This window comes from Thunnus albacares, chromosome 1, assembly GCF_914725855.1.
Source record: "Thunnus albacares chromosome 1, fThuAlb1.1, whole genome shotgun sequence".
Classification (NCBI taxonomy): domain Eukaryota; kingdom Metazoa; phylum Chordata; class Actinopteri; order Scombriformes; family Scombridae; genus Thunnus; species Thunnus albacares.
Window position 1 is genome coordinate 30796361 of NC_058106.1, and position 12173 is coordinate 30808533.

General features: G+C 38.3%; 2 protein-coding genes across 2 annotated transcripts in view; both read left to right on the forward strand.

Moving 5' to 3' along the window:
• LOC122984330 (neuronal acetylcholine receptor subunit alpha-7-like) overlaps window positions 1–6479 on the forward strand; it is a 32648-nt gene extending 26169 nt beyond the window's left edge. Inside the window, exons 8-10 of the mRNA XM_044354716.1 lie at window positions 533–619; window positions 867–976; window positions 3961–6479. Coding sequence (XP_044210651.1) covers window positions 533–619; window positions 867–976; window positions 3961–4503 — 740 coding nt within the window. The 3' untranslated portion in view covers window positions 4504–6479. The remainder of the gene's footprint in view (window positions 1–532; window positions 620–866; window positions 977–3960) is intronic.
• An 859-nt stretch (window positions 6480–7338) lies between these two features.
• trip4 (thyroid hormone receptor interactor 4) overlaps window positions 7339–12173 on the forward strand; it is a 78029-nt gene continuing 73194 nt past the window's right edge. Inside the window, exons 1-3 of the mRNA XM_044354724.1 lie at window positions 7339–7766; window positions 11668–11849; window positions 12013–12143. Coding sequence (XP_044210659.1) covers window positions 7687–7766; window positions 11668–11849; window positions 12013–12143 — 393 coding nt within the window. The 5' untranslated portion in view covers window positions 7339–7686. The remainder of the gene's footprint in view (window positions 7767–11667; window positions 11850–12012; window positions 12144–12173) is intronic.

Consider the following 12173-nt stretch of genomic DNA (forward strand, 5'->3'; position numbering starts at 1 on the left):
AAGAGCCAGTGGCTTAGCAATGTCAGATCATTAGTGAAAACTCCTTGGATGATCCAACCTTAATGTCTGCTCATAGGTATATTGAGATACCTCTTTGTCTCTCTCTGCTTGTACCTTCTCATGTGATGTGACTGTGACATATGACTATCTTCAACAACTCCATAACTCAGAATTTTAGGATTTTGAGGATTGTACCTCACATTTGGCTATTGTGCCATAAGAGTAGCAGCATAAAATGAAATTGAAACAATTCAATGCATTACAAGTGCATGGAAGAAAATGGAGGACTAAATGCAAAATACGAACAAATATGAACAACTGAGAACAATGCAACTGGAAACACTTGAATTTCATAAAAGTATTCATAACAGTAAGAATCAGGGAATAGCCTACTTAATTGTTTTCATATCATTACAAAATATTTGATGGAAAAGTGTGTTTGACTTCATATTTTAATCATGGGGTCCTTTTATAACTGTGCGATTTGAATGCTTTACAGTTTGTGGTAACTGAGATTTGGTCTCCTTCCCAGGAATTACAGTCATGCTCTCCCTGATGGTCTTTATGCTGCTCGTTGCAGAGATTATGCCTGCTACATCAGACTCTGTGCCTTTAATAGGTAAGCCATGCTAAAGTTAACAACAGTCACTATTGGTGTCAACTATTGCATATGTGTTGTCATTTTTCATCAGGGCTTGTCTTCTATCACAGGGTAATTAAGTTTAAGCGGCCATCCAATATTTTGATTTTCTGTGTAGAGATCAGTGTCTCCATGCTAGACACAGTAAAATTAAGTAGCTTTATGCATTTCTCTCTTGTCTTTGAATTTTTCTCGTATCTGTTCTATCTTCTCTGTGCTCTGCCAGCTCAGTACTTTGCCACCACTAAGGTCATTGTTGGTCTGTCAGTAATTGCTACAGTTTTGGTCTTACAATATCACCATCATGACCCTGACGGAAGCAAAATGCCAAAGTGGGTGAGTGTCTTTTCATCTGTGACTATTAATATTAATATGCATTTGTTTATGTGTCCAGCAGGTATTGTTACAGGCAGAAATGTGCTGAGAGCTCCTCTGAACAGCACCTGAAAATTAATTGGTGTTCAGAGGTTCTTGTTAAAATGTGCTAAAGTTAACCAGCAGGTTGTGCAAACAGCACCATGTTACAGTAGAGAAATATGAAAATACAAAATTTCTTGACCCGGCTCAAAAAGTCACAACAAAAAGGGAAACCACACCATAGCAAACATTTAAACAAAGAAACTTTATTACACAAAATTACCAAATTAGACCAAATTAAAACAGATTAGAGGTGCCAATTAAATCGAGGTGATAACTAATTAAAGTATGGCATGTGGATGTCAGTGAAATCAGTACTATGTGTGAGGTTTTGATGAGTTGTGCTTGTAAATGTATAGTTGTGTATATGGGTGCGACAAGAAAAGTAACTATACTAACAGTATTCATTATAAATACTAACAGGCACACGAAACAAAATTAAAAAACACCGAACAACAAGGATGTTACTCAGGCAGCCCACTAGGGTGCCACAGACTATACCAGCCCACCAGGGCATGAGAAAGGGAATCCACCACAACATTATCCCTGCCCTTAATATGCCTAATGTCCAAAGCGTGGGACTGTAGGTACATAGAAACACCGGTTCGGATAATTCAATGAACAAAGAAAAGTAAAGGGTTATGGTCAGTGTAAACCACTACTGGGCCACCCTCCAGAACTGACACATCTCAAAGTGCTGGAGGGCCCAGACCAGGGCCAACACCTCCTTCTCATTAGTCGAGTAGTTGAGTTTGTTATGAGTTAAACTTCTTAAACCAACCCCTCAACTGCCCTTATGCATCCACACAAAATCAGCCAATTCAGCCATTTGAAGCATGGTGGATGGCTTCTGCTCATTTACATAAGTAGCAATGCATCGAGGAATAGCGTTTTAAACACAATGAACTCACAAAGACTGTCAAAAGTATCAACTTTTGCAGCTGAACACCTGCGGTGAAAATGGGATGTCAAATCACGGTTAAACTCCATGTTTGTTTGCTTATCACCCTTTACCCAATTTCTGTCGATACGCTTCAGGGACCAACTCATATGCCTTTAACACAGCTGCTTTCACTGCCTTATAATCCAAGCCATCCTCTCCACATACAGCTGACTATGCTTCCTAGGCTCTCTCAGTGAGGACGCACTGAAGCATAAGCACTCTGTCTAAATCTGGCCAATTTTTTGCATCTGCAACACGCTCAGAAAGAGTGAAAAGAGTGTTAGGGTCACGCTCATTAAACTTCGGCACCAAATGCAGATTAGCAAAAACATCAACGGAGACAGAATCCTCCTTACTAGACACCCACCCCTCTACCCCTGGAGAAAGCTTGCACTCTCTGATTAACTGTAACTTTGACTGCTCTAACTCCAATTTAAGTTTCTCAGTGTTGTGCTGCATTTTCTCCAACTCAAGCTTCTCTGCCTGCCAAAGTTTCTCTAACTCAAGCTTCTCCCCATCCATGTGTCTCTGTGACTTCTCCTGCTCAAACTTCCAGGCTAACAGTTCCTTGTGCTGCTCAAAAGTCAAACCAGCTGTCTGCACACCTGCTGGGGGCAGACACCAGCACAGGCGATGGCTCCGCTGCGGCCACACAACGCTCACTTTTATGTAACACCTCATTCAAACAGTTACAACAAAACCACTTTTCTAATCTCATCTTTACGACTTTTCTCTGCAACAATGCCACAATGGTCAGCTGTCTCCACTAACTGATCCTTTTTACAGCCATTCACAAATGCCACTGAAAAAACTCTGACAAGGATGCCATAATTACAAATACGGATACAGAAAACAATGTGTTCACTGCCATACAGGCACTAGGGCCCTTGACAGAATTTCCTCATAACTGCCTAGCCAAAACTTGCTAAAACTCAACCCTAGTTTTCGTGTGGTACTTGTGGTGGGTACTTCCGCACAGCATTGACTGTAATAATAATAATTATATTCAGGCAATGACTATAGCCTGACAGCCCGGTGGAGCAACCATCAAATGGGGACCCACCTGCAGCTGCGGATGTGCCCCTGAGACAGCTGCTCTAGCCACTTTACCTTTGTGTATGGGTGCGAAAAGCAAAATAATCAACTAAATAGCATAACAAACCAAATTACAAGCAGGTGTCTGGAAGGGAGAGCAGAGAGAAATAATGACTACTACTATTAGAGAAATAGACTGGAAACAACCTGAAGGTTTCAGAGTCTAACCAGTGTGCTTCCTTAAATGTTTCTTTCTGTCTTGCACAAGGACGCCTCTTGATATAAGAACATAATGGAAAGTTACAGCGAAAGAATGTTAAAGCACAAAGCAAAGTGGTTACCTGCACTTTAATATAGCTTTTGCTATTGTGAACTGTTGACCAAAGACTTTTAGGTGTCCTGATACGTGATTCAAAGTACATTTGACAACTAATCAGAAACTGCTATTAGTCATGGTATAATCAGCTTTCCATTGTGATTGGTCAGGTATTCTACAGTTCACCTAAGTTCAGTTAGTTTAAAGTCCCATGACATTGTATCATTACATTGGGGACATCAGACAGTGAGGGATGAGTCTTAAAGGATAAGTTCAGAATTTTTCAAGTCTGTCCTAAAATAATAGTCTGGTGCCCAAATTAGCAAATTTGGAGGGAACTTCCTAATGGTCAGTATGAACAGGAGGAGTGATTACAATGCTCATATGTGCACCTGTTTTAAGATAGACTTGAAAATGTATGAACCTATCCTTCAAGCATAAACCAATGGGCTATGAGTTATGGAGCATGATTTGAAAAGATGGCCAGAAAGGTGTTGACTTTAGGTCACTTCAGATGAGGCACTGTTTTTCAGGATGTAGCAGTTTTTACTGTTGTCTCTGAAAGTGAATATGAGCATTATCCTTATTCATTGTTGTTTGATCCCAAAGACCCATGTCTTCCTCCTGAACTGGTGTGCCTGGTTCCTGCGCATGAAGCGCCCGGGTGAAGAGCGGGTGCGTCCAGCCTGCCACAACAATGTTCCACGGAGCAGCCTGACCAGCATGGAACTCAATGTTAACGCCTCAGCCCCCCAATCCACCAACAGCAACATGCTCTATGTTGGCAGCCGTGGCCTGGAGAGCATTCACCACACCACAGCTGCCCCCTCGCCTGACTCTGGGATCCTCTGTGGACAGCTTATTGGACGAGGAGGTGAGGATGAGGTTCTCCTCCCTACAGGTCAGAGCTCCTCAGTGGGCAACGTGGAACCAGAGCTGGCCAAGATCTTAGATGAAGTGCGCTATATTGCCAAACACTTCCGTAACCAAGATGAGTACAAGTCGGTGCGCAATGAGTGGAAATTTGCTGCAGCTGTTATTGACCGGCTCTGTCTCATGGCTTTCTCACTCTTCACTATCCTCTGCACCATCGGGATTCTTATGTCAGCACCAAACTTTGTTGAGGCCATTTCCAAGGACTTTTTTGGTTGAGGACTTGATCAGAAAAAAATGCTTCAATGAAAAAAAAAAGCTTATACCAATCACTTTTATCACAGAGTAACCATTTGTAAACTAATTAGGCAGCAATTTGGACACACTTAAGTCTGCTAATGTGAATGAGATTCATCACCAAATATTTAACCTTACTAAAGTCTAATTGGCTATTAATTCAGGCAAAATGTATGTAAAGCATAAATACTGTAATTGAATCTATGCCTTACATTTTATAGTGAAAATGACCAGCTTTTGCCTTTTTATATGACACAGACTGATGTACTAAAACTGTAAAACATCTAAATATGATCTCTATGTACTGTTTTAACATGATTCTGTAAAATGCTTATACTACAAAGTGTTGTTTTAAGTGGTGTAATTTGTTAACAAAGAATGTAACTGTTGTTTATGTTACATGTGTATTATTGTTTATTACAGTGTATCTATGAAAAGATTCTCACTAAAATCTATGCTATATATGAAACATTGCAGCCATAGTATCTTGTATTGAAATGTATTTGTTGTATCACATTATTACTCATATATTCAAAACAATTAAGTGATGTTGTTCATTGCATTTCTATTGATACAAATTATTGTTGATTAGTGTCATAAGCATAAACAAATACCTCAGTTTGACAATGTTCTCACTTGCTCTGACTCATTGTTTCTTTTTTATTTTTATTGTAACATTTTTCTTAAAGGTAATAATTAAAGGTCAAAATCTTTTCATGTCAGTTAATTTTTATTTATTTTGTTTTTGCTCTTGTCCAGTCAACAATTGTACTGTAATGTCTCAAAAATAAATGTATTTTTTGTATTTGGAAATGGGACCGAATATGAAAAATGTTTTCTTTTTATAGAGCACTGTGTTTTTATGCTAGTTTTTTACAATCATACTGCAGCTCCCTCCGCATTTTCCTATTTTGATGGCAAATGATAACCTCGACCCTTAAGTGCATTTCAGTTTGCTATCAAATTGAAACAGACAACAGAAGTAAAACAGACTGACACAGCAAGCCTTTTGAGAGCCAGCCAGTAAAATCCCAAAGCTCTTCTGGGCAGCTAAAACATAGATATAATATATAGATAGACAGATATAATACAGCATAGTGTGAAGAATAATGAGTCATCAGTGACATCTAACTTGTCAAAAGTATTGTGCCTTAAGACAAGAATAAAAAATTACATAGAACAAGTTCCTGAAAATTCAGAACCATTTGATTTAATGTCTTAATCAAAACTTGACTTAATTACTAGTTCACTGATGACTGGTTTAATTCCACTGCCAGTGAATAACAACCAATTAAAAAAAGGAAAATAAAATGTTTTCCAGTTGAGTCAAGAATGTATGTGTGATTTACAGTGGTTAATTTTGGAGTGAATGTCATGAATGTCATAGTTATACACAAGATATTGTGAAAAATGCTTGCTGGCAGTATTCCTTACCCTTCCCAAACTTCAATGCAATTTATAGTTTGTGTGTTGTAGACCAATTCTTTAACTAATACTCAGGTAAAGTGCAAGTAAGTTAAATGAGTGTACTCTAGTGAAGCTAGACATGGCTACTTGATTAAATGTACTTCACTGGTATCTAGGGTGGTAGCAGTATTCAGATCCTTTACTTAAATAAAAGTACCAATACAGCAATGTAAAAATACTCCATTACATGAAAAATTCTTCTTAAGTAAAAGTACATTATTAGCGTAAAATGTAGTTGCAGTAAAAGTAGGGGTTTGGTCCTGATTGATATATTATTATATATGACATCATTAGATTATTAATACTAAAGCATCAGTGTGTAAGCAGCATGTTACTGTTGTAGCTGCTGGAGGTGGAGCTAGTTTCAACTACTTTATATACAGTTAGCTAGTTTAGGCCAGTGGTTCCCAACATATGGGTCAGGCCCCTCTAAAGGGACACCAGATAAATCTGAGCGGTCGTCAAATGATTAATGGGAGAGGAAAGAAGAAGAAACAAAGTTCTAATATACAAATCTGTTTTTAGTTTTTGGACTTTTTCTCTAATCTCTGATTTTTGGTGAAATATTGGATCATTTGAACATTTATTGAAATGAAACCATGTGAGTAGTTTAGAGGGAAAAATCACTATTTGGTGGAGCTGTTAACAACTCATAGACATCTGAAATGTGACCCCGACTACACTGCTTTTTGTAAGATATGAAAAGCCAAAAAAGGTTGGAAACCACTGGTTTCATCTTAAACAATTTGTTGTCTTTTAAAAGCTTGTTATATTGTGTATATTGTGTCAAATCTTCATCTGAAAAGCAACTAAAGCTGTCAAATAAATGTAGTGGGGTAGAAAATACAATATTTCCCTCTGAAATGTAGTGGAGTGGAAGTATAAAGTAGCATCAAATGGAAATATTCAAGTAAAGTACAAGTACCTCGAATTTGTACTTAAGTTCAGTACTTAAATAAGTGTACCTAAGTACTTACGTGCAAAAAGGAATCCGTTCATGATGTCTGTCGCGTAGCAACAGTTTAGTCAAAAAATATAACCTCACAATGGAGGGAAAATAAAGTCACTGTAAAGTTTCAACATCAAGTATATCTCAAGGCTTTCACTGTGTTACTAAACTGCCACCTAGTGACTGAGTTTAATAAGCTCAGTTCATCGCACCAAACTAAACAGCCAGTAATAGAGGGATCTAGTCGCAGTGATTTGAAAAGTCTGAGACTATCCAAAGATTAAAAAAGTTCTCCAATGCACCGTGACAAAATAACGGCACCATCCGTGTGATTATAGTTTAATTCGGCGCTGGTTTGAAGGAGTATAAATTGGGTGGAACCATAATCCAACACCACTGGTTTTGTCAGGATGACATTCAAGTGTGCTCTCGCGAGATTTGTAAGGAAGTCTTAACTTTTCCACGTTTCAAGTGATTATTTTAACCAAAACCACGATATTTCCCTAACCCTAACCAAGTGTTTTCTGTGCCTAGACCTAAAGAGACCTTAATCACGAGTTAACACACCATAAAACAGTGAGACAAGAATATTTAAGCGGCTCGCGAGAGTTTCGCAAATTACATGTAACGTCTACTTGTTATGTGCACCCTTGTTATGTCGCCGACTCGAAACGCATTCATGCTATGAGTTTGGATTTAACACGCCACCGGCATCTTTGGTTTGAGTTTAAAGTCTTACAGTTGTTGAAATGTCGGACGCTTTATTGCAGTGGTGTGTGGACCAGTTACACCACAAGTTTGGACTGGAGGCATGTGAAGACATCGTCCAGTAAGTGACATTAACTCTGCTAGTTAAATATGAACGGTCTGCCAACAAGCTAGCGTTAACACGAGATAAAAAAGCTAGCAGGTAGTACTGTGAAAAATACGTAGAAATAAAACATGTTTAAATGTTTCAGAGTGATTAAATAAAATGTGTTCTGTCTGTGTATCAAAATGTCATCCATTATGGACGTGTTACGCTTTGATACAGCTAAAAAATGTAATAGGAGTAAGTAGACAGTTTGATGGGTGTAGCTATTTATTTGCAAACTACTTATGTTAATAACATTGTTATGCAATAACATGTCAAATAACTTAAATAGCAGCCCATGTAATGTCACTCTAATAGCACATTTACTTTAAACAAGAAGGACGAAACCAGACATGGTCTCCTGCAGGGGCATCAGAGAGGAAACCACTGGACCCTGCTGTTTTCTTTTTCACATGCCGCCATGTCACCTTTCTCTTCAGGTCCATGACACAGACACCATAGTGTTTTCTGTTTCTTTGCACACTGCCTTTTACCTCTGTTACAAGCCTTCCTTACATTGTTTTATTGTATTTCTCTAGAGGCAAAGTTTTGTTGCTTACTGATGCTCTGGGATGGACACCCCCATGAAAAATTGTTGTTCCTTCTCTAGATGTGCTCTCCAAAACTCAGAGTTTGGTTTTATGCACAGAACAACACAATCTTTGAGTGTCCAAACCACAAAATCACAGTAATTACTGTCTGTCACAAATATTTTTGTTTGGACTTGTGTTTGATATTAGTGACCTTGTTTCATGGCAGAAGTTGCTGTCTTTGGCCAAACATGCGTCTTGTATGGAGTTATTTCTGTACTTGGAAGCACACTTAAATTCAATGCAACCTTTTCCACAGCAAGTGCACCTCACTGTGCCATAATGCTCCCACTTGAGGGAAAGCTGGGTGTATGAAAAACCCACATGTTGCAACCTCTTGGCTGTTGTGTTGCCCCTTTCGATATACTGTAGGTCTTCCTTGCCTCTTCTTCATGTGTTATGACCCAAGCGACATCAGCTGTGGTACATTTGCTATCCTTAGGATAGGAAACCTTTTTGACAGTTGACAGAGCTGGTGAGTGTGATCCTGCCTACTTTAGCGGCAAACCAAAATGACAATTTCTCCTGTTCTCATGTCCTCTTTTCAATCTGCTCAGCCTGATCCTCCAAAACATCAACTTGTTTTTTTTTTTTAGCGCCTGGTAATGCTATTCCAAAAGTGAGAAATCACATCCATCAAGCCTGGTGTCACGTAGGCAGAGAAGGGATTTCAGATTTGTCACACCTTGCACAGGATCTCTGAACTCTTTACAGTAATGTGGCAGCACATTCAGTATAACAGATTTGCCACCTGCTTATGCAGATCAGCGCAAAATCGTGTTAGATCCAGATGTGTCGGTGATGGTGCAGTGATCTTCTTCCTGGCACAAGTCCTCAAGCCAGTCCTGTTGTCAGTCTCACCATCCAGAAGACAGTTCAGGGATTCGGCAGCAGCAGAAGTGTAATCAATCTTATGGCCCACCTCAACATGCACTTTGTTCACATTTCTTCGAAGGATCCAGTATGCAGGTTTGTCTGTGACAGTCCTCATTTCCCTGCATAGTTGTTGTCACAGTTGTAATGTATTACAACTATGAGAATTATAATACGCTATTATCCTTGCAAAAAAAAAAACATCTGAGTGACCAGCAATTATGAAGTATTTATGATACTTGACTTTATAAGTCATTATAAAATGCTTTATAATGTGTTATGATTGTTATAAAGCATTATGAATATTTATGAGAGCTTATAACATAATTATACAATGCTATAAGAAGATTATAATGCATTATAAGTAGGCCTATGTTTATAATGCATTATAGACATGGGTGTCGGTGTCATATAAAGTGTTATAATCACATAGCTGAATGTTTTTGAAAGTTTTGTATTTTATTTGGTTTAATAATTGGGCCAAAGAGAGGAGTTGCCACCTTACCTTTGCAAGTATGACTGTGCTCTCGCAGTTTGCCGGCTTGTGAGTTCATTAGTTTCTAGGGATTTATAACTTTTAAACTCATGCAAAGTGTATGCACTTAGTCCAAAAACAAGACAATGTACAATGTCCAGGTATGTGAGTGGAAGTAGCGCATTGGGGTCTGTAATGCAGTCTTGGGATGCCAAGTCATATGGATCTATGTCGTTGATCGTTCTTAGTTTGTCCAAATTCCGTTGCTTCACATTGTGATTCAATGTCTCTCGGTAGGGTCCCCTTTCTTCTTCTGTTCTCTTCTCCATCTCTTCCCTTCTCCATCAGCTATGACTGATTTAACAAACTGTTTTGCCAAACAAAACAAAAGGTAAGCAGGTAACCACATTAGCACCAGCATGTGGTAAGAGCACGTTCCTCACAAGATGGTGCCCCTGTCCTAACATGAAATGTGGCGTGACATACCTTTACATTCCCTATTCCCCAACTGTGTGATTCCAGTACATCACACATCCTGGGTCATGTAACCTTTCAGCTGACATAATTATTTTAAATCAGTGATGTCAGATTACAGTTGATAATTGACTTCTAATTATGACATATTAGGCAGGGTAACTTTAAAATACAAGGACAAAATATTAAGCACACACACTGCTCGTTCCAAGTTTTTACAATATAGTTATTCTATGTAGTCATTGACAAAGTTTCAACCACAGGTAGTCTTCAGGTAAAGGTGAAAGTTTGAGCATACCTGTATAAATATACACTCTGTGATGAGATGTCACAATGTCATCTTCAGACAGACAGATAGATAGATAGATAGATAGATAGATAGATAGATAGATAGATTCATTCATTCATAAAACAAAGAAAATCAAAGCCAGTTAAACAAAGAGTCAAGACCGTTACAGACAGCACTGGACACATAGAGAAGTGATGTGTATGACAAAACACAAGGCAATAAAAACTCCACAGAGCAAAAAAGAGTAAAGCAAAAAAGACCCAACAGCCAACAGTAATAAATAATCATAAAGGCCACTTAATGTCATTGAAAAGCTTCACCGCAGCAGGCCCAAAGGACCTTCTCAGTCTTCCTGTTGAGCTTTGGGGCATGAGCAGCCGTGCACTACAACAGCTGTTTAATCCACTAAAGAGATTATCTAGGGGGTGTTCTTCATATTTTAGGATGGTCCTCAACTTTGTTCTTGTTCTGTTGTCTATAAGAACCTCTAAGGAATCCGGAGGTGAGCCAGTGATAGAGCCTGCTTGTAATTAGATAACTGATGGACAAACTTTGAGGGCAGTCCAGTTTTTGTTGCTCAGGATTAGATCACACAATTCCTACAGGAATACAACAGTAAATGCATACACATACATTAAATTGATTTTAAAGAAATATAGATTTTTACACATGCAAACATGCCAAAAAAAAGGGGGAACCAACAATCAGTATGCACGTGTTTTCTTTTTTTCAACATCCAATTAAGAGATGCAACGATTATTTGCAAATGATAGATTAGATTAATCGATTAGTTGATCGACAGAAAATGAATCGGCAACTGTTTTGATAATCGATAAATAATTTTCAGTCATTTTTAAGAAAAGAATTCTCTTGTTCCAGCTTCTTAAATGAGAATATTTTATTGTCTTTTAGTCCTCTATGACAGTAAACTGAATAGCTTTGGGTTGTGGACTTTTGGTCGGGACATTTTAGGTTGCACTTTGAGAAACAATGATTAACATTTTTACCATTTTATTGTAAAAATCTATTTTATTTTATTTTATAGACCAAATGACTAATCAATTATTTGAGAAAATAATAGACAAATTAATCAATAATGAAAATAATGGTTAGTTGTAGTCCTAATCCACTTTGCTAAGATAAATTAAATGGTAATTGTGTCATGTTGCTGTCTAGATACATTCTATCCATCGAAAAAGCTGAAGAGATCGAGGAGTACGTGGGAGACCTCCTTCAGGGCACAGATGGGAGAAAAAGGCACTTTATAGATGAGCTCCTCACCAGGTGGAAGAAGACTCAACGACAGGCCACAGATAACGCTGGTCTTTTTCTTCTCAAAGAATCAGTGTCACCAATAGGTAGGTGTCTGCCATTGACTGTATTTTTATTTAGTTTGCACATTAAATGCCAACCATTCACAACCAATTATGAAATGTCTTTCTTCTTACTGAGATGTCAAAAACTTCTCCCATATGTGCCATTCACAATATTTGTTGGAGCTAATTTGCTCTCATTTCCTAGATTCACAAGATATGACCAAAGATTCCCAGAAGAAGTCTAAACGCAAAGGCCGGAATAAGCAGGAGGTGATTACTGTAAGCCAAGCAGAACCAGAGCCAGAGACAGTCAAAACGCCCATTGATCTCATGAGGGTGAGTACACACAGGCTCTCTTATCACCTA